The sequence below is a fragment of the Pelecanus crispus genome, chromosome 1 (genome assembly GCF_030463565.1).
Source record: "Pelecanus crispus isolate bPelCri1 chromosome 1, bPelCri1.pri, whole genome shotgun sequence".
Lineage (NCBI taxonomy): Eukaryota > Metazoa > Chordata > Aves > Pelecaniformes > Pelecanidae > Pelecanus > Pelecanus crispus.
Window position 1 is genome coordinate 15790654 of NC_134643.1, and position 23947 is coordinate 15814600.

Genomic DNA, 23947 nt, shown 5'->3' on the forward strand with positions numbered 1-23947 from the left:
GTACCCAGCGCCGGCCTGCGCCCGCTCTTCTTTATTGTTTTAATACCGCCCACCTGCCCGTGCCCCTGCCTGCCAGGTACCACACCAGAACTAGTGGCTCAGCATTTCTCGCTGGGGAGAATCAAGCCCTTTATTTGTAGTAGTAAATTCAGTCTCTGCTAAAACACGGGTCTCTGTTGAAACCTGCTGCGGAGTTGCTCTTTAGGCAGATTCTGGCTTTTTTGGAGTTGCTCTTTATGCAGATTCTGGCTTTTTCGGAGTTGCTCTTTATGCAGATTCTTGCTTTTTTGGAGTTGCTCTTTATGCAGATTCTGGCTTTTATGGAGTTGCTCTTTTTGCAGATTCTTGCTTTTTTGGAGTTGCTCTTTATGCAGATTCTGGCTTTTATGGAAACACCTGTTTGCTAGGAAAAGGGCCGAGACAGTTGAGCAGCTGTCAGAAAATCATCGGCGCCTCTCACTAGCGATCTGGGCAAGTGAGACAGCATGTGCCCCGCTCACTTCAGTTTGCTCCTTCAAGTAATTGTCCTGCAGAAGTTTTCCCAGATGATGGCCACCATTTGGTACAGGATAGTACCTCGTTGTATGCGAGCCATTCCTCTGCTGTGAGAACAGGCCATATCTGACAATTTCGGCGTGTTTGTGGCCGACGTTAAATTCTTCTAACAGTTTGTATTATTCAATAACTAGGTATTACAATTTTGTTTTAGAAACATGAGATTTGTCTTGTTACCTCCTTTGGCAGGTGTCTCGGAGGATTTCTCTGTGCCGAGTGGTGTTTTGTTTGCCACGTGAAGACATTCACAAGCCATCTAGAAGCCTTTTCCACATCAGTCTTTTATAACCCGGGCTCCGTAAATTTGGGAACATAGAAGAATCTGGAAATGCTGGTGAATTGCTTCTCCTGGGTGTGATTTCTTTTTTTTTATTTTTTTATTTTTAAAGCAGGATTTTACATCCTTCGTTTTTATTTGAGGACAAATTGAAATTGGTGCTTTCTGCTTGAAGGTACATTGATTTGCTGATTGTTCTGCTTTCTTCTGCATGTGTTTTGTCACTCCTCTCTTCAGGCACCACATACACTTTTTTATAAGACTCTCCTTATTTCCTTTTTGTCCATTCTTTTTTCAGGTGTCCATTTTCAGTTCTTCATTTGAGCAAAACGTTTCAGGTGTTTCTAAAGCAGTTGTTCCTGCCTCTTTACCCTAGGTTTGTGACCTCTAGAACAGAAAGTCTAGGTGATGAAATCAGCAGTAGCAAACAGCTAACTGGTAACAGTTAGTTAACAACCCATCACATGGTGATTATCGAGTTGGTAATGAGTCTTCCTTTAAAAACATACCCTTTAAAATTAAATAGAATATGCTATCTAGTGGCTGGAGAAATAATACAGGATGATGTGTGTAGCTCTAAAATACTGCTCTGTACCTAGATTAATTTCTTAGTAGCAGTTGAATCCTGTTCATTTAGAAACTTGCCTGTTGTGGGCAAAACTGTCTTGACTTGGGGAATTTAATTTAATTTATTGCCCGTTAACATAAACTTTTAATTAGTGATTTGGCTAGTCAGCTACAAAGAAGACAACCAGTTAAACAGTTGGGGAAAACTCCTTTCCTGCCCCTCCCCTTCACTCCAGACACCTCCCGTCCCCTGCTTTCCTTGTCTCCCCTCCCCCAGTTGTCCCCACAGGTTACGCTCTGTCCCTTGGGCCAGGCAGCGGTGGTGCAGGAGCTTGGGGTTGGTGCATGGAGGTTTCTTTCCGCTTCTCCTTCCTTCTCATTTCTTCTGCTCCCATGTGGGTCCCCCCACAGGCCATGGTGCCCTCAAGGGTGTCCCTGCCCTGGCGCGGGCACCTTCACGGGCTGCAGTCCTCTCAGGGGTGTCCCTGCTCGGGTGTGGAGAGCCTCCTTCCAAGAGGGCGTCTCCAGCCGTGTCCCCAACAATGTCCCCTTCCCCGTGCCTCCCCCCATGTCTTTTTTTAGCCCAGTCACACACCGCCTCCTGTGCTTCCCGTTGTGCTTTCTGCCACTGGCAGCTCCTCCCTCTCAAATAAGCCGGAGCAGAGGCACTGTGTGCTCATCGGATGAGTTGGAGTTTTGGCAGGCGGTGGGTATGGTCCATTATGGAGCCAGATGGAACTGGCCGTGACCAGCACAGGGCAGCTGATGGCCTCTTCCCATGCAGCCCCCTGCTACCAAACCCTGCGGTTTATCCCCAACACACCGGTGTGCCAGGTGGGCGATGCTGGGAGAAAGGTCCCGTCATTGCCTAATTACAGGAAATCTGGTCTCCTTCCATGAACGTAGAAATAAACCCAAACTTCTCTGCTGTGGCTTGCTGAATAGCAATATTGTGTTATGTCACTAGCTTGATAACACTTTTACAATTGTGTTTGTTATTAACTGTCTGAGTAGTGTCTGCTCCTATATAACTACTGGTACCTGGGTTCAGAGGTGGCTGGTTTCTGTAATGACCACATTCATACATGTTTTCATAGTCCTTTTTTTTTGCCTAAGACTTTGTCAAAGAGTTAGTTTTCCTCTGTTTTTCAGATCTGAAGGTACTAGTTCTGCTGACGCAAAGGTGGCAGCTCAAGGTGCCAGGGAAGAGTCAGAGCTCTGCTCCACCAGTGTGAGTAGTCATGTTCTTCTCAGAGATCATTTCACTTCCTTGTTGTTTTGTTTGTCCCACTCATTCAAGGATTTTGTTATCTCATCCCTCTCATCTTTTGGTCTGAGTTGCTGCCACCTTGACTTCCATTATCCCTGGAAGGGTTCAAAAAACGGGTAGACGTGGCACTTTGGGACTTGGTTTAGTGGACATGGGGGTGTTGGGTTGATGGTCGGACCGATGATCTTAGAGGTCCTTTCCAACCTTAATGATTCCTAGTTTTTACTTTCATTAAAAATAATCCAGCCACCAAGCCAGGAAACACGAAATTACTACTCTACCCTTAATTGGTTTAGTGGTGGACTTGGTAATGTTAGGTTAATGGTTGGACTGGATGATCTTAAAGGTCTTTTCCAACCTAAACGATTCTATGATTCTATGATTCTGTGTGGGATTGTGTGTGTTAGAAGAGATGAGATTTCAGGTTTGGGGGAATTGAGCCATCCTCTCTCAATCCTTGCAAGATGGAATCTTGGTAGGACAAGGAATAATCGAGAGTAGTCGTGTTTAACAGAAAGCTTGGGAACAAAAAGTTTGTGAGGCACTAAATTGCTATGGACAGCAGAGCCTGTGTGCACAGGGCTGGATGCAGCTGTGGTACGAGTTGGCAAGAGCGACAGTGGTGGTAAACGGTTAGTGTAGTATTGAATCCTGCTCTTCTGTAGCCTAACATGCATGCTGCCTGGGGTGGGTGTTAAGTCCCCTTAACATCTCCCTTCTCTCTTCCCAAGTACACATTGTTTCTAGCTGTACAAAATCTTTACTTGATGTTTAACTTAAAAATGCAGAAAGTTATGTGGTTTTCCTGAACTGTTGCAGGGCGCAGAGTCCTTGGAGTGAAGAGACTATGTGTTGATATTGCTCTTAAGCAGACAGGAAATAAGCCATTCTTCTTGCTCCTCAGGGCTTTCTATCCTACACTGTGCCTTAAACATGGAAACTGTAGAAATGAATAGTGTATCCTTGAAACGTCCTCACTCTGAGGATGATGTGGCTAATGCAGACGAAATCAAAAGACAGAAGATCTCAGAGAAGTCTAAGACAGGGAACGACTCTGGGCAGAGCGTTGAGACTGTAACAGAACAACCTGACAAATCTCTGCTTGAGGACACGAAAAATGAAATAATCCCCAATGAGGAAAGTGAGGAGCAGGAAGATGAGGAGCTAGAGGACAGTGATGAAGATGGAGATCCAGAGAGCTTTGCAGACATGATGAAGCATGGACTGACAGAAAGTGATGTTGGCATAACTAAATTTGTTAGCTCTCATAAAGGGTTTTCTGGAATCTTAAAAGAGAGGTAACTCTTTGTCTTGTTATGTACATTTATTCCTTGTGTTAAGCAGCTGTTGTTCTCCATTTTCCTTTTCTGACTCGCAGGATGCAACTGGATTATGTGCGGCCACTTGGGAGGTTCATCACTTTCTTTTCCTAGTGCTGAGACTGAAACAAAGGTTTAATTTGGGACTTTCCTAGATTGGTTTTCTTCTTTTGTTTTTTTTTTTTTTTTTCCTTTCTTCATTCCTGTCAAACGGAGCTTTGAAGAAGGAAGCTGTGTATGGATAGAAATGCATGATTACACTGACCTTTGCCGTTTGTCTTGCTCTCTGGCAGCAGCATACAGCATAAAACCTTATGCAGTACACCCACCTTTTGTACCACTCTTCAGTGCTGATACAAGATGCACTGGAGAACGGTATTGAAACCATCCCTCTTTGGTTCTTCTTTGCTTTTCCCTGAATTTTTTGTGCTAATGTCTTCAAACACGTATATTGTCGGATGGCCCATTAGGCTTTAAATTATAGTCTGATCAGTTGTAATGTCATTTATGAAACATAAAAGGGAATTTTATAACTCAGGGTGTGGGATTTTACATTATATACTTAATAAGATGTTTGGGGTTTAGTAGCTTTTTTTAAATGAAACTTCCAGGGTTTTTAAATTAAATAACATCCTTGACTAAAACAGAATGCAAATACAAAAACTCACTGAAGTGAGAATCATTGTTGCCCTGACTTAGCAAAGCAGTTAAGGGTGCTTTGTTGACGCACCAAGAAGTCCCTGTTTTTAAATACTGGCCTATATAGAGGTCATTTTACATAACAAAGTGATATGTACATATTGTGTATGTATTTAATCTTTTATGCAGCATTAAGCAGCTAGCATAATCCTTCACTGGGGAACACAGTCTGTGCTGAACCTCTTTCTGGGAAGTCTGCCAGTTTTGAACCGAGGTGGCCAAAGGTCGCCAGGTAGTAGAAGCGTTCATGGGCTTATGGTTTTTCTTTGATCCTAGTTTATAACACCTATCATTAATTTAGTCCTGGCATTTTTATGGTACCAGTCACTAGCATGTCCAGACAGCTACAGATAATAAGAGAGAGGACACACAACACTCCTCGGGAAAGTATTCTACTGATATGATGTATGGCTGCACAGAGGTATGGCAAACGGAGGCTTGGGGGAGATACAGTAGAAACATTCCCGTGGTGAAGTTTTATTAATTTTTCAACACTCATAGCCTAAGAATTTTTTTTTCTTTTTGTTTTTTTTTTTTCCTTTACAAGCAGATGCTACTTAAAAATCATTTAGCAATTGCAACATAGACTGTGCTCTGTTAAAGTCAGGATGTTTTTATTATTGGACATAGTGACTTGATCAAAAATGTCACAGTCAAATTCTGTGTTGCTGTCATAGAGAGTGCAGGGTAGCTGTTTATGTGAAAGATGTTCTCTATAATTGAATATATGTAACAGCTGAATTTGTCCTGCTTTCCTCAAAGAGTGGCTCACATGTAGTTTGTTCTGCAGGTTATTTGAAGTGACAGAGTTAATGCATTTGTGTTCACACCGTAGCAATGCAGTAGAGTCTTAATTGGCAGTAATGACTGGGATTGAGGATATGCATTACTGATCTCTGCAGGCTAGTAATGAAATGACTCGGAATAACTACAGCGGGTGTTGGGTTATCTGCAAAGGGGTCTGCTGCATTTAGATATGCCAGGCTTTCTTCTGTGTTCTCATGGTATTCTTCTGAGGGGTGAGAATAGGTACAGCTTTCTCATGGTTCAAGTTTCCTTTACATGCATTGAATTGCGTGAATTCAGAATTCTTGAATGAATTCTGCTAACAAACAGCTTCTTGGGAAAGGACTTGATGTGATGTGAGATTTTTATTTTTTTATTGCAGTTTTAACGTGTTTCTTCCTATCAGGTACTCAGACTTTGTTGTCCATGAAATAGGCAAAGATGGACGTGTGAGCCATTTAGATGACTTCTCTGTTCCAGTGGATGATGAGGTAAATTCTGAGGTAAAGATTCGGTAATGGCTATGGTCCTTAAGCAAAAACTTTAAAAAGCTGAAAGTTGTTCCATGCAGGTTATTGGATGTTTGTTTTTCCTCCCCCAAATATGTATTAGGACCCATCAGAAGAAACATTTACAGTTTTGTCAGACGAAGACAAGCAGCGTTTAGAGGAGCTCCAGCTTCTTAAGAATAAGGAAACTAGTGTTGCCATAGAGGTAAAATTAATAAATGATACGAAGTTTGGGGTGGGGGAGGAGGATAAGAGAGTGAGTGAGTGGAAGGTATGTGCTTTCTAATGCATGTAAGGTATAAGAGCAGTTTGAACACGAGGTAACAAGTGACACCGAAATGTTTCCAGTTTGGGGTTCAATTCTGTAAAGCCTTACAGATATGCTGAAATTCATGCACATGAGTTGTCATTTTGAGTTCAGGGGGACTGTATGCATGAACTCAAACATATGTCTTAATTTCTGTGGTGTTAAAATTTTCTTGTGGTATTTTGGTTTTCTTCCTAGTAGTGTTTTATAGGATAATTATGTAAGAAGAGTTAAATAAAACATCCATTCTGATGAAAGACTATTTTCAAGGTCAGTGTTTAGTGATTTAATAGAAAAGAAGGTAAATATGCTCTTCTGTAACAAGAAAAATAATGTACAAAAAGAAATTAAAACTTGGTATTTTTAAACATCCAAATATTCCATATACTTGAAGGATAACTGATGAGCTAAATTTGGGACACAGAGATGAGTGGGATTAAATCTGGTAATTTCAAATAAGCATTCACACACTAAATAATCTTATCTAGCCATTTTTTTTTCTTTAATGAATGTAGAAAAACTTCATCTTTGCCAGAGTTTTCATTAGAAGAGGGAATTTTGTTAAGCAGAGAAGAGGGGTGTAAATCTTGAGAGTTTTGGTTTGTGAATGTTGAGACTGGGGTTTGTAGCAGAGTTCTTTATTATTTTTCAAACTACTTTTAAGAAGTAGGCCAGACTTTTAAAAGTATACCTATTCAGTACTTTAGTGTGGTTTGGTAGGTTTTCTTTAAGCATGCAAAATTTAACCTTGAGAGAATCCCTCCCCTTTTGTATTACTTTATTTGGTTTCTGCATGTGTGTGTATTAACACAGGTAATTGAAGACACCAAAGAAAAAAGAACAGTTATCCATCAGGCTGTGAAGTCCTTGTTTCCTGGACTGGAGACTAAAACAGAAGATCGAGATGGAAAAAAATACATTATTGCTTATCATGCTGCTGGGAAAAAAGCACTGGCAAGTGAGTTTCAGTATCACAGCAGTTGGGTAAAGTAAATGCTAAAGTTATCCCCAAAATAGAAGTTGTTAGTAAGTCCTTCAAGTGGAGCATACCACCTAATGTAGTCTGGCTTTGCTTTTTCCTCTTTGCAATTGATGCTGTGCATCTAAAATGACTAGAAACACAAGGAGTGTTTCGAATTTAAATTTCTACTTGTTTTTCTTTCCAAATCATTCATCAACTACAACCATGTTAGAAGTGAGAGGATCTTTTGCTACCTCAGTGGGAATAGGAAGAATAGGGGCTTTATTTTCAGTATTGTTTGAACTTGGCTTTCATGAACTTACCTGGATGTGTAAGTGTGATTGTGGAAGCAAGATAGTGTAGTTGAAATGTGTATGTTACACTGACAGTGTAATCTTGACTGTCTTGAAAATCCATTACAAATTTCTCAATTACTTGAATAGAGACAAGCACCTATTTGTTCTCTCAGAGTTATAGTTTTATATAAAACATATTATGTTTACCATGATCTGTAAGGCTACTTCTGCTTCCCAGGCTAGTTACATTTGAAGAAAATTGTCTTTATTTGTTACAAATCACAGTTACTATTTTGGAATAATCAAAGTAATGAAGGATTTTCAAAATGAAGTGTTATCCACCTTAATCTTGTCAAATATTGTTTTGGTTACTGGGGATAAATTCATGTGTTCTACATCTTTTAATGTTATTACAAATTTGTTGCTACTGTAAGTTGAGAGGATTGTCTACATGCAGAATGTTGCACATTTAACGAAAGGTGTTAAGGTTTGGTTTGGTTTAAACTGCATTCCTATGTCATTTCAACCTGCTACAAATGACAGTATGTAAGCCTAGCCCTTTCATTTTAAAGATGAAGGAGATGGAGAAAGGATAAGGAGATAACTTAAAATTGGAAATAAAACCATCTCCACATTCAATTCAGTTATTGTTTTTTAAGGCTTGTTCTAAGCAAATATGGGGATGTTGTACTTTTGTTGGTACAATTATAATGTGTTTATGTATCTTGTTTAACCATGTTTAGAAAATATGTATGTTTGCATGGTTTATGCATGGAGTATGTATACTTACCAGCACAAAATTCTCCTCAGCCAGTTTTGTTCTCTGTTGGTTTGTAATGGTTTTACCTCCACCTTTTCCTTCTGCTGCTTCTATTCCTTAACCATTGTTACGGTCAAGTGGTTGTTATTAAGCTGACCAGTCTGATTTCAGAGATACGGTATAAAAGAATTTAAGTATTTGAAATACACTGAAAATAATTTAGTGACGTGTCTCTAGGATTAAAACATTATCTGGAGCACCATCTTGTGATGCAGAGGAGCATCATTTATTTAAACTCGGATTCCTAAGTTGTGATGCTACAAACACCTGTGCATGTTGGTGGAGATGTGCGCAGTGAGTGTGTGTAAATGCTTATGAATGTAGGATTTAAGAATGCAAGTTCTTTTTAGTCAGGATTATATTTATCTTCCGTGTTTATATAGCCACTAACACATCTTAGTCCTGAGTGGGTTCCCCAGTCAAGAAAGATTGCAGAAGTGTAGAATATTTGAATATTAGCTGAGATATCTGATTACTTTTGTTGATAATGTAAAAGGTTACCAAACATACTTTCCTAAAATTTAAAATCAGAAGCTGCTTTGTGGCTATAGTAAGTTTACACCCAAAATACTTAAAATACTGCCTTACTAAATTGTCAGTAAACTGCTGTTTCATCATTGTCCACAAATGAAGTTTGTTGCATCTCCAGTTGAAGCTTTCCATATGTTCACTGTTTGCCTCTGCACGATTCCATTGCATAACTGTCTAAATTGCTGTCATCCACCACCTAACTGTTGGATGCTCTCTAAAGCATAAACAATCCCATAACCATAAACCTGCATGTTCACCTCTAAAAACCCTTCGACAGTCTAAAAATTAAATGCTACTCTTTTGTGCTCTTTATGCTATGCATTGGGACAGAGGTCAGAACTGCAACAGGTAAGAAATGTTGACATTTCATGCTAACAAAATGAAATGCCAACGATTACGACCTCCTAAATAGCGCAAGACTGGCCAAACCAGTAACAAATAAAAAACCTTACACATAAGTAATGCTTAAAATTCCCTGAAACAGCCAAGAATTGGGCTTGTGCTACCTCTTTTTCCTAGTGCGGTATAGGCAGTAGTTACTTGGCGCAGAGAAAGTCTGCCAGTAATAAGTGATGTGAATTATCAGTTTTGACAATACTGTTTGACATCTATGGTAAATTTTCCATTGATTTCATTAAGCCAAGCCTTTGCGCTTCAGCCTTATATTTCAGACACCACTATCTGTATTTATACAACTTTAAAAGTATATATCATATATCCTGATATTAAAAAAGAGCTTCCAGACCTCGAGTTGCAGTAAAAGGTTTGGAAAAAGGGCCCAGTTGAATACCTTGAAGTATTGGGTGAGGAATGGTTAAAGACCAGGACTGGAGCTGCAGCCTCCCAGTACTCAGCGTGGCTGGCAGTGCGGTGGATAGGCATATGGCTGTGATGCCCAAAGCGTGAAGAGCCCGTTGGCATATATACTATCTATACAGTCCTTTTAGTCTAGCCCAGATTAGGGCTTACTTCCTGAAGGATGTTGAAATGACCGTGTGCAAGAAGGGTTGGTTATATTTAAAGAATAAGTCCAGCTGGAGAAGACTTTCCCTGTGAATCCACCTCTGCCTTCCTCTCTTCCCTTCTAACTACGGAGTTCTTCATGAAGGACCTTGCTCTTCAAGCTGAATGCAGTGTTTCATTGACTGTGTTTAAGAACAGTGGTGGCTCAGAAGGCAGACCAGCAGGAGCATGAGGTCTCTTAACAGGCTTTGGACCATACTGCTCAGCCTAGGTCCTAGGAAACTCCATAGGAGGAGGTTTGCTTAGAAACTGATGCTACAAGGCAAGCGCTGCAATAATTTTTAAGTGATTAAAAACTACATGTGTAATACTTTATACTGTAGCATGCAAAATTGTTTTTGCAGAAGTGTGTGTATGGATGGTGGCTTCTCAAAAAAAGTTAAAAAACCAGAAAGTTTTAATGAAAATTAAACATATTCACTGTCTGTGTGGGATATCTGGGCTTTATTAAACTAACATGAACAAAAAGAGCAAAATTTCCCAAGAACTTCCTTCCTGCATTGGTGTTTATATAGTGGAATAGGACTGGCTTTTTCAGTTGGCTTTCGATGTTACAAAAGACACTTAAGTCCTTTTTGTGCAAAACCAGGAATGTCTGCATGGTGGCTACCAAGAGATAGGGGACTTCTTATTTAAAACAAAACAAATCCTTAGTTTTGTTCTTATAAAACAAAGAATTGATAAACAAAGCATCTCAAAACTGGTTGCTAAGCATGTGTAGAATCAATCCCCCTTGCCAGTAATGCCATCAACAGTGAATAACAGTAAAAGGAAAGTTTTATCTCTGGAGGCTTTTATGTGCAAAAAAAGCTTGACAAATACAGTGACAGTTTTCTTCCCTCTGCAGAAAACACCAAATAATTGTACAGAATTGTAAATCAGTTGTTAGTCTGCAGGAGCTGAAGTTCTCTCTCCCTCTGGCATTCTCTAAACAGGGCACAGTATCTGGCTTGAATTATTTGTTAATGTCTCTATTGTGTCAGATTTCTCTCTCCCACAGAACTTTTAAAAAAAAAAGTCACCTTAAACTCTTTGTGAGTATACTCTTTTTTAGGCTTTTGTAGAGATATGACCCATGCTTTTGCATGACATACAGAAAAAATCCTACAGAAATAACGAATATGTTAGTACTATAAATAATAATTGTAGTCTTCCCACAAACCGGGCTGCAATGATCCTCATCTATTAATTTTAGAAGGCACTAGATGAGGTCTAGAGTGGCTTTTGTTACTGAAGGTCAGTGTAATGATAATGTTTTTGAGAAATTTAATCATGCAATATGGCAGTTAAATGACTGGGATATATTTTTAGGTTATTTCATAACAAAGGAACTGTCACCATTTCATTCAGGATTTTCTAGGTGACAGAATTGATTAAAGAGACGTTTACAGCCCAGTGGAAGGGGAGAAGGTCTTCTTCAATGTGCTTTGCAGCTTTTGCTGTCAGTAATTCTCTTTTTTTCTTTTATAAAAAAAAGAGCAGATGGAAATTAGCAGAAACGGACTCTTGCATATTTGTTTTAAATGTAGCTGCAATGGCAAAGATATTAATTAAATTTAAAAAAAATGACTTTACAAATTTTAACCTTTTGTTTTTAAAGATCCAAGAAAACACTCTTGGCCAAAATCTAGGGGAAGCTACTGCCACTTCGTACTGTACAAGGAGAACAAGGATACTATGGATGCCATTAATGTCCTATCCAAATTTTTAAGGTAAGGCTGTTGTTTCTGCCAGCTAGCATGCAGTCCTCCCCCCGCATGTTTCCTGTTACTGTAAACGTTATGCTTCAGAATTTTGTAAGAGCAAAACAAGTGTTGCCTAATTTGTAGTCAGTGGGGTTTTTTTTAAAAAAAAAAAAGGTCTCTTAGAATATCAAATTTGAAACTTGTAAGTTTTGGAAGGAGGTGAGAATGGAACAAAATGATCCTAAGAAATTTAAAAGACTGTACCCTACTAGTTCAATGGAAAAAGGTCCACAGTTGAAGTTGGCTGATCTGAGAAAGGCTTGGCAGCTCAAAGCCTCAATGTGCGTAACCTGAATTAAAAGCCAGGGTTTTTTTCCCCAGTGTGTGAATATATGCAAGTATGTTATGAACCTGTCAGATACTGTTGTGATAATATGCTGATCAGTTCCTAAGCAGTTACAGTTGGTAAACTGTTGTTCTATGTATTAATTTCTCCATGGCAACACAGTCTTAGTTCCTTTCACCCCATCAAGTGCAGCAACAAAAAGATTTGCCCAAAGGCGTGGTGTGAATGCAGTGAATTGCAGAGGAAGAACTATTTTAAAATTGGGTCAATTCAGTGATCTACTCATAGGGAAACTTCCCCTCTTCTCCCTTCCTTTTCCCTTCTCCCTTCCTGTCCAAAAATAAATGTTTGTAATCTAGACTCTTAACCAGTATGCTACTAGTATTTGTATTTGAGAACAGAATGATAGGAGCATAGTTTGGTGGAAAAATGTATGCAATGGCAATCCTGCTACCCCCTGCTGCCCATAGCTGGAATAACTGGAAATATTCCCTGTGTAACACAAAGTGGAAAGGAAAGGAAATTTTCCTCTCAAGGAAAGAAGTGGATCAGGTTTTAAATTAACTTCTCATATTCTCACATAATGTGCATGCCTGGTATTCAAACAGACATGTTATTTGAAGTTTAAGGAATAAATGGACATGATTTTTTTTTTTTTTAGTGAAATTAGTGCTGGCTGCACGTTTATGCATTGAGTGGATGTATATAAAGAAGTACTTGAAAGCTCATATTCTGAAAGCACAGTTGTGGTAAAAGTGAATCCGTCTACATATAATCAAAACAGAAGTTTCCCTGTGTTTTATGTACTTATAGATGAGATTAGAAAATGTCACACATATTCAAGGGTGTCAAATTGTAGCCTAGTTCTGGGGAATATATGTATATTTTCTGTTTTTAATATAGAAGATTAATAATTGTAGGTAATTATGCTGAAAATTATGTTCAATCTGTGGCTATTATAACATACACAATATCTGTTACTGTTGCTTTTAAGAGTGAAGCCAAACATATTTTCCTACATGGGAACTAAAGATAAAAGGGCTATAACCGTTCAAGAGATTGCTGTTCTTAGGTAAGTGAAAATATACTGGAGTATTTGCACACCTACCATGATAACTTGAATATCTCGCTAAATACCGTGAAGACTCAATACGCACACGACACAAATGGCGGATTCAAGTCCTGATCTTGTAAAGCACATGTATTAATGAAGGTGCTATAATCCTTTTTTATTCCATGGTGATTGCTAGCATTTTCAGTCAGTGGTGCTCTGAGCCATAGGCTGGATATGCATATTTGGCTGAAGCAGTGGGACAGGGTGAAAATGATGTCCCGTTTCCTTCCTGATTTTTGTTTCCCCCTTCCTCCAGCTGAAATCCTATTTTCTTTCTCACTGAACTCCCTGAACGGCTCCAGAGAAGGCTAACCACTGCCTTTGCTCATCTGTGAGTAGCCAGAAGGGGCAAAAAATGATGATGAGGTTTTTTTTCTGCCTTAACATACGTCCATTAGTCACCTGCTAAGATAAAATAAAACGTATTTTGTTATATTCCAAGATAATTATATGATTTCTGGGTGCTTGAAATTAGTGTTACATCTGTAATCGAGAATGATGGATGCCTCGTAGTCATATATTACAGTATCTGTTTAGCTACCTGGAATATTCTGCCTGGACTACTATTTACAGCTCTTTGAAAACCACACTCCTCAAGTGAGGAATTCCAAGGTTTGGGAGCCAGAAATTTGATCAAATCCTTGTTAAAAGGAGGGCATTCACTACTTAATTGTTCATGTTTGTCCTCCCAGTGGTTTGCGTGTGCATGCATTTGCACATATAAAAGGAATTATTAATTTGTGAATCGTGAGAAGCCCCAGATTCTCGTCGCTGCAAGGCAGGTTTGCAAAGCGATGACGGTTAACCAGACCCGTGGTGTAGCCATCTCAGGTGCTGTTCTGCTTACTTTTAATATGATCACATTTAATGTTGTGTCCAAGAGCTTCAATGTGTCCTAAGCATTGATGGGGACGGACGGACAAATGTGTCCTAAGCGTTGATGGGGACGGACGGACGGACAAATGTGTTCTAAGCGTTGATGGGGACGGACGGATGGACAAATGTGTTCTAAGCGTTGATGGGGACGGATGGACAGATGGACATACACACACATACGTGCTGATTTGTGGTGCCTGTTCAGCAGTGCCACAGTACCCGACCGACTCCTGCGCAGCCTTGGAGGAGGATGGCACAGGAGCGGGGACTTTACCATTTATCAGCCCGCTCCGAGCTGAGTACGCTGGCCGTGCTAGCTGATAAACTCGTCTATCCTGGTATAAATATTAGCGTAAGTGTCAAAGAGCAGCTCGGTGATGCAAAGAACAGGGTGTGCTTCCAAAAGTACTAGCAACAAAAATGACAGATGTCAGTGACAGATTGGATTTCATACTCCTTCATCTGCACTAAGCTTACACAGTAGCTAATTACTTAACTGCGTGTTTATGACTGTGCTAACTGAAGCGTATTCGTGGTGTAGTTACTCAAAAAAAGCAGAGTTCAGCTTGTGGGGTACAGTGTACGTCAATATTGCAACATACTTTTTTTTGAGCATATACTGTTACATAGATGTGAAAAGACAGTACTAACAGTATTTGTCATGGTATACCTTTTGTATAAGTAGCCTTAAGAATTATCTGTTCTTTTCTTTCAGATATTTCATTAAAATACTTTGAAAAGGCAGCAATAGAAAACTGGGGAAACTGGACTTGCTGCTTTTTGTTTTGAAATGCCGGCATTTCTATATTTATTTAATTATCTGCTTTTCTAAGCATAGGTTGGTCACTGCTGTCTGTTTCTTTTTAGAATCACTGCGCAAAGACTTGCGCATTTGAATAAATGTTTGATGAACTTCAAATTGGGAAATTTCAGTTACAAGAACCATCCACTGAAATTAGGAGAACTGCAAGGGAACCATTTCACTGTTGTTCTCAGGTAATACATTAGTACGTATTTAAACAGTTCTGTTAGATTCTCTCCCCCCCCCCGCCCCTGTGCTTTAAATAGGTAAGGGATATCAGTGCGTCTTGTGTTACAAAAGAGAAGAAAAGTCCTTCTGTTGGCAGGAGTCTGTTGAATTTGATAAGTGCTATATAATGTTGATGTTGAGCTTTAATATTATAGGGATCACAAAATAATGTAAGCCTTTAATAATCTGTCTATAACTTTTTTCTTTTTAATGCTAGAAACATAACAGGAACTGATGACCAGATAGAGCAAGCAATGCACTCTCTCAGGGAAATTGGATTCATTAATTACTATGGAATGCAAAGATTCGGAACCACAGCTGTTCCTACATATCAAATTGGCAGGTATGTGTTGTTTTCACACACGCACCTTTTTTTTAATTTTATTTTATTTTTGTCCCTGTATAACTTCTAATGTATTTTGGGGGGTGTTTTTCTAGCATATTGCATGTGCCAGTTTTAATTTTAGATTCAAGAAAGAGCTTGTTTCTGAACTTGCTTCAGCAGATATCTTGCATCATAGCACTACTTTTAATATTGCATAAATCTAAACATTAATATTTCTTTTTTTGGATAATTTGGCTAAGTCTCCTTAAAATACATTTAGTGAGGTCTTAATAAACTTTACTGTTTGAATCTTAGAGCTATTCTACAGAACAATTGGAATGAAGTAATGGATTTGATATTAAAACCACGACCAGGAGGTAAGGACTGAAAAATGATACATCAGGTGTTTCTGCCTCTCCTCCTCCAAGAATTGTCTGTTCAGGAAAAACGCTTTTAGATTTTGATTCTTTCTGTTTGAAAGGACGTTTGTGAGGATGGCTTTGCATGTGCTCAACTTCAGCCAGTTTAGCAATGGAGAAGCAATCTTTAGACTCTCTGCCTTTCTGCTTCTCTTCCCTTGCTGTGCAGTTTCTTGCAGTGGGGGTGAAAAGGGACCTGATTACTTTTACACAGTCTGATCAGCCTTCACTTGAAGCCTTCCAACCTCAACTATTCTGTCATTCTGTTAATCTGTATAATTACCATGACCGAAACTTTAATTTTTTCAACTGTTTTAACAAAAGGTGAGATGGATGCTTTTGGTGCATAGTTAAAATATTTTTATTTTACATCCTCGTTCTAGCTGAAAAGGGATACTTAGTAAAATGCAGAGAAGAATGGGCAAAGACTAAAGATCCAGCAGCAGCCCTCAAGAAACTACCTGTAAAAAGGTGCGTGGAAGGACAGCTTCTACGCGGACTCTTAAAGTATGGAATGAAGAACATAATCTCTGCATTTGGCATAGTGAGTGTAAAAGTGCTGTGGGGTATTTACTTGGCTAAACGCTCTTTTGACGGTATCATGATGAATTTGTAATAGACTCATAGATGCTTGTAGAAGGTTAAGTGTAAAACCTTTTCATTTATTCTGCCGTTTTGCTTGAAGTACTGACGCATAGTAACTGATGACATCTGTTATTAATGTATGCATAGTAAGCTTTCCAATTTATACAACAATCTCTCTGGTACGTTGGAAGCAGTACAGTTACACTTAGTAACCGTGTATCATACAGATCTGAGAATTGTGCAAAAGTTCAGTATCAGAGTTTTTCTGTCGCTTTGAAAGTATAAATCAAGCTGATAGTGTGCTAATGAATCAGCTTGGCATAGACGTGGTGGATTCACTGTCATTTTCAACTATTGTAATCAAGATCAACTCTTCGGAGAAAATACCTCATCACCAGCAAACTATTGGGCCCATTGTAGAAGCCAAGGAATAATTTCTTGTTTAAGAAGAAAATAATTAGAATAACACTGTGCTTTCACATCTGCAAAGTTTACTTAAGGTTTCCGGAGGTTGAGTATGAGTTCAATGTTTTATAATAGCCCCCTGTGTTTGAGCTGTTGAATAAAAAAATATTTTTTAAAAAGCTCTTTTTTTTTTTTTTTAAATTTAAGCACAGGGTTTTTTTGTGCAGATTTCAAATGTATAAAAGCATTATTTTTTCACATACCCTTTTCCCAAATAATGAACAAAAATCAAATCTGTATACCAAGAAATTGCGTTAGTCTTGTTGCTGGAGAAGGTAACATTTCAAATATATGACTTCTTGGTAACGATTGAGAGAAAAAACTAAAAATACATCTTTCTAATGTTTCACTTTTTTTTCCCTTTACCTCTAGATACCAAGAAATAATCGTTTAATGTATATTCATAGCTACCAGAGTTATGTGTGGAATAATATGGTGAGCAAGAGAATAGAAGAGTATGGACTTAGAGCTGTACCGGGAGATCTCACACTTAAAGGAGGTAAAATCAGACAAACAAAAAGCCAGTGATGCTGTGTAGTTCAAATTCCTAGGAAAACAAGGGATATACCTGTTTATGTGATACTGCTTACATATTTTCTTTTCCCTCTCACCCATTTTGGTCCAATGATTTCTGAATCCATTGGCCAGTTTTAGTCAAATTTTACAAGGCATCAGAAGTTAGGTATTGCACTTCCATGAGCTGTTCGTTTGCTTGTTTTTCCAAATAGCTGGATAGGGAAGAGACACTATGAAGGACTGATTGTTCTCAGGAATGAACTCAAACGTGGTTGAGCTATGGAGAGCTGTGGAAGGATGTTATGAATGTTTTAACCACAGAAATTTCTGTTTGCATTAGTATCTTGTGAAGCAGAGGCTCCACTCAGTTAAAACCTTCTTCACTTGGATTTGCTCTGGCTTTTCCCTGGGGTGAGAATGTCCACAGTATTTCCCCTTCATGTATGCCTGATGCCTGGTTAGGAGACTGTTCATCTAGCAGTCCTTCATTCAGCCTTAAAAGTCGCTGGAAACCAGGCTGTGATTCTGCCACTGACTGTGACAGCCTTGAAGACTGTTACTACTTTTCTTGAAAATGTTGTTTATTAAGTGGAGATAAAACATAGTAGTTACCCCTCTCAAAGTAGGCTTGTTTCAATCAAATGGTCCATTTTAAATTTAGCTAATGTTAACTGTCACAGGCATCCATACTGGTAACTCTTCATTTTTCTGTCCTGATTGTAGCCACAGCTGTTCATATCGAAGAAGGAGATGTTGATAACTACACTATCCATGATGTAGTGATGCCATTGCCTGGATTTGATGTTATTTATCCAAAGCATAAAAGTAAGTCTGACTGTTAACTTATGTACTGAAAATGTAACTCTGCTTTAAGATCATTCTTAAAAGGAAGACTAGATCATTGATGACCATTAAAACAATACACTATTTCAGATCTCTGATACGTTATACATTACTGTCAGCCTCTCCCATTGTGATAATAATAGTCTGCATTGTAACTTGTTTCATTTAACATAAATCTGTTTCGTATTTCTTTTTAGCTAGTAGCTTTTCCAAAGAAAGAAATTCTTTACTGACGCAAAATTATTTATCTCAGCCCAAGGGAAAACAAATGGTGAAATATTAATTGAAAAGTGTATGCATTTGATGTTTAAATTAGAAAACAAACCAAACTTCTAGAATTTGTAACCCAAGCAAACGCCTGAAGGTAGGAAAAAAGAACCAGCTCTGTTTAAATATTAACCAATATGAATGTTTTAAAAATAAAAATTAAAAAAGACATATCTTTCATCTCCTGTATATACAGTGTATTGGATCAAAATTGTTTTTAATTGAATAGCTTGACTGATCTATATCTGCATGGAACATGATGTTATTATTAAGGGATAGAGTTGTAGAATCGTTTTGGTTGGAAAGGACCTCAGGAGGCCATCTGGTCCAACTTTTTGTTCAAAGCAAGGCTGGTCAAAGCAGGGTTTGGTCAAAGCAAAGGACCACCCATTGGGGTGGTCCTCCATTGGACACATTCAAGTTTATCAGCATGTACTTCGTACTGGACGCACTATTCCGAGTGCAATCTCACGAGTGCCCAGTAAAGGGCAGTAATTTTTTTTCTTGGTGTAGTTACTGGCTAAGCTCCTGTTGCCATTAGCTTTTGTTGGTGCCAGGGCACTGTTAAGTCTCCTTTCCACTGGGAGTCCCAGGTGACTGGCAGCAGAGTTGCTCCCTAGCCTGTACCATTGCAAGGAGTTAATCACACTCAGGTACAGGACTTTGTCCTTGCTGAATTTCCTTGGCCCATTCCTCTAGCCTGCCTAGGTCCCTCTGAGTGGCAGTCCTGCCCTTGGGTGTATCAGCTGCCGGCTTGATTTTGTCCACAAACTTGGGGTGAATTCCAGCCCCTCCATGTATGCTGATAAAGGTATTTAGCAGGACACATCCCAGTTCCTTGAGGAAGTCTGCTTGTAATGAGCTCCTAGGTAGAATTGAAACCACTAGTGACTATCCAGACAGTTCTTTACCCATCTAGCAGTCCACCCACTGTAATGTTCTAACCTCGGATACAAGGATGCTGTGGGAACATGTCAACAGCCTTGCTAAAGGCAAGGTAGGCAACAGTCACTGCTGTCCCCTCATCAGATGTAATAATTTCATCATAGAAGGCAGAAAGGTTGGTGGGTTTTTTGGTTTTTCTTTTCCTTTTTCCCCCTTTGGTAAAACCATGGTCACTATTATCGTGTACCCAGAAACATGTTCCAAGAGGATTAGCTCCATTATTTTTCCTGGGGACCAAAGTGAGTCTGCCTGATCTAATCCCCTAGATCATCCTTCTTGCCTTTTCTGAAGATGGGTGTCACACTTGGTTTTCTGCAGTCACCTGGGACCTCCCCAGATCTCCACAATCTTTCAGAGATGATAGAGAAGAGCTTTACTCTGACGTTAGCCTGCTTTCACAGCCTGCATCTTCTTCCACTACTGGTAGTCCCTCTCTTTCCTGAACCTTGCCTCTAGGAACAGAGGCCTGGGAGACCTTGCTGGTCAAGGCTGAGGCAAAGGAGGCGCAGAGACCACCAGTCTTATGTCTGTCACTAGACCACCTGTCCCATTTAGCAGCAGGCCAACATTTTCCTTGTTGTATTCTTTCATTCCTGATGTTGCAGTTTAACTCTTGTTGCTCTTGATGTCTGTTGCCGATTTCAACTCTAGCTGAGCTTTGGCTTTCCTAACACCATCCCTATGTGCCTGGACAATGTTTATATATTCCTTCGTTGTAGCTGGCCCTAGCTTTCTCCTACTGTATGTGTCCACACATACGAGCTGAGTCATGAGTTCCCTACTTAGCCAAACCAGTCTCCCAATACATATGCTTGTTCTCCTCAATGTTTTGTTGAACTGCTCTCGTACTTGGTTGTCCTTAAAAGACCAGTCAGGTCTCTTGAGACTCTCTGCCTGTCAGAAATTAGTCCCAGAGCTAGGATCCTGTTTACGGTGATAAACTGAAACACGGTGTTCCTGAAACACTTGGAAGGTAAACATCTGTTTGTGATGAGGTGTGGCACTGAGTCACATTGAATTAACAGGCTGGAAAGAAAAGCTGCAATTTTTTACATTCAGTATATTTATACTGGCATTTGCCCGCAGTAAGCCTAACTTAACTCCTGTTTAAATTTCCCAACTGCATGAACTAATGCTGGCAATTGCACTGCAAATCAAAGGCACCAGACAGCATTTCAGCTGCAGTATATTCTTGTATTTCCATTGCCTTCCCTGTCTTCCCCAGGTGTGCATGCACATGCCCATACTTAAGGATACAAGACTGTAATAGAATTAATCCTGTTGGCAGTGTACTTAAAGGTCCCTACTGGCTAATTTCTTCAGAGGGCTCTCTTAACTTACGTCACTCTTCTGCTTTTTCAAAGATCGGGCAATGGGTACTCTGGCCCATTTTTTTTTTTTTCTCTATATACCTGAGACTAGTCTTGTGAAGTTTAGATTGGAAAGCATGTATGAGATGTCAACGAAATGTCAATAAAATATTTTGTAAATTTTCAGCTGAAATTTTGATGTACTAAGATTCTTTCTTGTTTACTGCCTCTACTAATCAGGTTGTAGAAGCAAACATTGTAGGTAATAAGATTTGCAATAACTAATTTTAAACTTCTGCGTAACATTTATCCCACATATGCTGAAAACTACTAAATATAAGGGATGGAATGATCCATAAACAAGGGCTGTTTCAACTGGCTGCACTACACTCTCTCCTATTAAGTATTTTCTTCTCTTGCAGTTGGTGAGGCCTACAAGGAAATGCTAGTAGCTGACAATCTTGATATCAACAACATGAGGCATAAGATCAGAGATTATTCACTTTCTGGAGCATACAGAAAGATTATCATTCGACCTCAGAATGTCAGTTGGTAAGTAGGAGGATAAAGGAAATTACACTTGAATTGACAGCATGTACTCTGTGTGGGGTGACTAAGTAGAAGAACCATTAGATTGACCCACAGGATGCATGTGTAGACTGAAGCATAGATAGGGAGGAATCTCTCTGCATTTCCCTCGTGTTTTTTACGCAGTTGAAGTTGAACCACAGCCTTATTTCTTTCTTGGTCCTCTGGTTCTGTGATGCATGAGTGTCAAGGCATCTGTCTAGTTGTCACACTCCTTCAGGCTTGCCTGAACCCTTCATAGATAATTATTTATGTTGAAACCATGATAGATAGTAGTCAAAACAGGTGTTTTTGTAGTCTTGCTATGAGAAAGTTGGTCTCCAATTATACCTGTCAGTCAGAAAGATTTGTATCACTTAAACCTACTAAATCACTGTTGTTAGAGATACAACCTAGTTGTCACGGCAACTGAATAAATACCTTTTAAACAGATGACTGTACAAATGTGCAGAAAGACTTGATCACTGATGCATAGGAAAAAAAATAGAGAGGGTTTAAGAGGGAGACCAAAAAAACAAATGTTTACACTTCATTTTAATTAGTGCTGATGTTTAAAAATCTACTTCCCAGTTACTACTTCAGCCTCATCATTACATATGGAATGATTTCTGTTAAATGAGTGGCAGAAAGAGAATATATATTTAAGCCCTTTCAAAGAACTTTAAATGGCTTTCTTCAAAATGAGGGCTTTTTTTTTCCAAATATTCTTAGAGCTGACACCATTCTTCCCATAATTTCATAAACTATACTGCTTGTATAGCTGAAAATCCTGACAGCCAATGAGGGAAGACAGATGAGTTATGCAAAGAAGCTTCTCACTAATTTATTCTTTCTTTTATAATCTTCCCCAAACAGAGGTGAGTCTTCTACATAAAGCTTTACCAGTTATTGCACCATAAATGCTGCCTTATTTTATTAGAAATTCCATTTCAGTTGTAACTGCCAAATTGGAATAATAATAAACAATATTATAATAAAATAAAAAAATTATATAAGCATAAAATATGTAAATTTATTCTAAATAATTAAAAAATAATGATTTAAAACTCTTATGAATATTATAAAGGGAGGTCGTTGCATATGATGATCCCAGAATCCCGTTATTTACTACGGATTTGGATAAGCTGGAAGGAAAACCATTACCAGTTCTTCCTACGGGTAAGTTGATTTTTCTGCTGATGTTTGCAAAATAGAAGTTTGATATGGCTGTTGCTTTGAACTGCTACATATTGAAAGCTCTTTTAAGGAAGAGCTTTCATTTAACTAGACTGTTAATCAATAGTGTTGAAGATATCCAAAGTCAGGTGTGTAAGTAAGGACCCTTATTTTTCTCAAGAGTACGAGCAATTGTTCCAGCAGTCTGTATTGACTGCTACATTTTCTTATAGATATATGTAAAATCGAGTAAACGCTTAGCAATAAATGTCTGTGAAATGCATGAAGGTGCAATTAAGCCACAAATTGTCTATATGCTTGAGCATGTATTATTTGTGCTGAACATAAGAGACTGCTCAAATACTTAACAGAATTCAATGGAAAATTTTTTATATAACTGTGGTCACAAGGTCTTTTGACACTAACTTTCCAGCAAAAGTGAAGAGAGGCTAGGAATTCAGTTTTGAAAGAACAAAAGTTTATTTTGCATTTAAAAGAAAACCCCTAAAACACCACTTCCTGCTGAGAGAAAATGTTACAAATAAGTTGTTTTAAGAAGTTCCACTGTGGATTGTAAACTGGAGTATGGTGGTGGTGGTTGTTTTGTTTTATGGGTTGGGGGGGTCGGTCGTGAAAAATTTTAGTCCCGTTTAGATGGCATCCAGAATAAGCATTACTTATGCCCTTAACAAATTTTTCTTGCTTTGTGTCTCCTCTTACTCCTTATGATAGATGGTAAATTCAGGGCACTAAAGATGGAGTTCTCCCTTCCCCCATCCACTTACGCTACCATGGCGATTCGAGAAGTTTTGAAAATGGACACAAGCATAAAAAACCAGACACAACTGAATACTACCTGGTTACGCTGAATGAACTACAGAAATTACTTAGATTTTAACATATGTAAAGTGTTTTCCTATTTACATGTTCTGTACAAATCTTTAAAGACTGGTAGTAAGAGATTTGTATTTTTTTAAGTTTTTTAGTGCTAGCATTTAACTTCAGTAGTCATTTGCAAGATGGTGGTTGTAATATAATACAGATCTTAGTGACTGGTGCTTTTTAATGAATGAGTAAGTTGCTTGAGCTGTAACACTGGTGCATCTTTAAGAAATGGGCTTATAATAGTTTCAGACCTGGAAGAATGTTTAGCTTGCCTTTTTTTTTTTTTTTTTTTTTTTGGCAAGCACTGAATGTTTTCATGAGTTCAGCACACATTGAAGTCTCTTCAAATACATTAAATTACAGCTTAGGAAAATGAGTTACAACAAAATTAAGGTATCGGTGAACATTTGTATCGCAGGAGTTTTTGCTGGTAGCATTTGCGCTGATGCGGTAGAGGATTCTGTTAGCAAGGCTTTTTGTGCGCTGTAAAGATGTACAGCTGTTTTAATTAGTTGGTCTTTTAATTGAGAAAATACTTGCGCGTATTTTCCAGCTTTACTAATACCTGTACCAAAGAACAGGTACTGAAAATAAATTAACCTGAAACCTAAACGTGTATCGGTAACTACTTCCTTGACACATCTCGCCTGTTCAGTGCTGGCTGGCAGGGGAT

General features: G+C 38.8%; 2 protein-coding genes across 7 annotated transcripts in view; both read left to right on the forward strand.

Annotated features, from left to right (window-relative positions):
• RINT1 (RAD50 interactor 1) overlaps positions 1-23947 on the forward strand; it is a 53570-nt gene that overhangs the window by 15474 nt on the left and 14149 nt on the right. The window contains exon 1 of one of the 2 annotated variants that reach the window (XM_075712644.1): positions 22386-22392. The exons of the other annotated variant lie outside the window; for it this stretch is intronic. The gene's annotated coding sequence lies outside the window, so the exon portion shown is untranslated. Of the gene's footprint in view, positions 1-22385; positions 22393-23947 lie in introns of those variants that run through there. 2 annotated transcript variants of the gene reach the window in all.
• PUS7 (pseudouridine synthase 7) lies at positions 761-23783 on the forward strand. 5 transcript variants are annotated; one of them, XM_075712715.1, is made up of 18 exons: positions 761-1007; positions 2552-2630; positions 3574-3967; positions 5880-5964; positions 6086-6187; positions 7103-7247; positions 9228-9245; positions 11521-11632; positions 12946-13023; positions 14809-14937; positions 15189-15314; positions 15612-15673; positions 16099-16259; positions 17138-17264; positions 18005-18106; positions 21069-21198; positions 22301-22392; positions 23122-23783. In XM_075712715.1, the coding sequence occupies exons 3-18, from the start codon at positions 3603-3605 to the stop codon at positions 23256-23258; spliced, it is 1971 nt and encodes a 656-aa protein (XP_075568830.1). In that variant the 5' UTR covers positions 761-1007; positions 2552-2630; positions 3574-3602; the 3' UTR covers positions 23259-23783. The 5 variants fall into 5 exon arrangements, with proteins under 5 accessions (XP_075568830.1, XP_075568798.1, XP_075568822.1 ...); XM_075712683.1 differs by lacking the exon at positions 9228-9245 and having other exon boundaries at positions 5880-5976; XM_075712707.1 differs by lacking the exon at positions 9228-9245.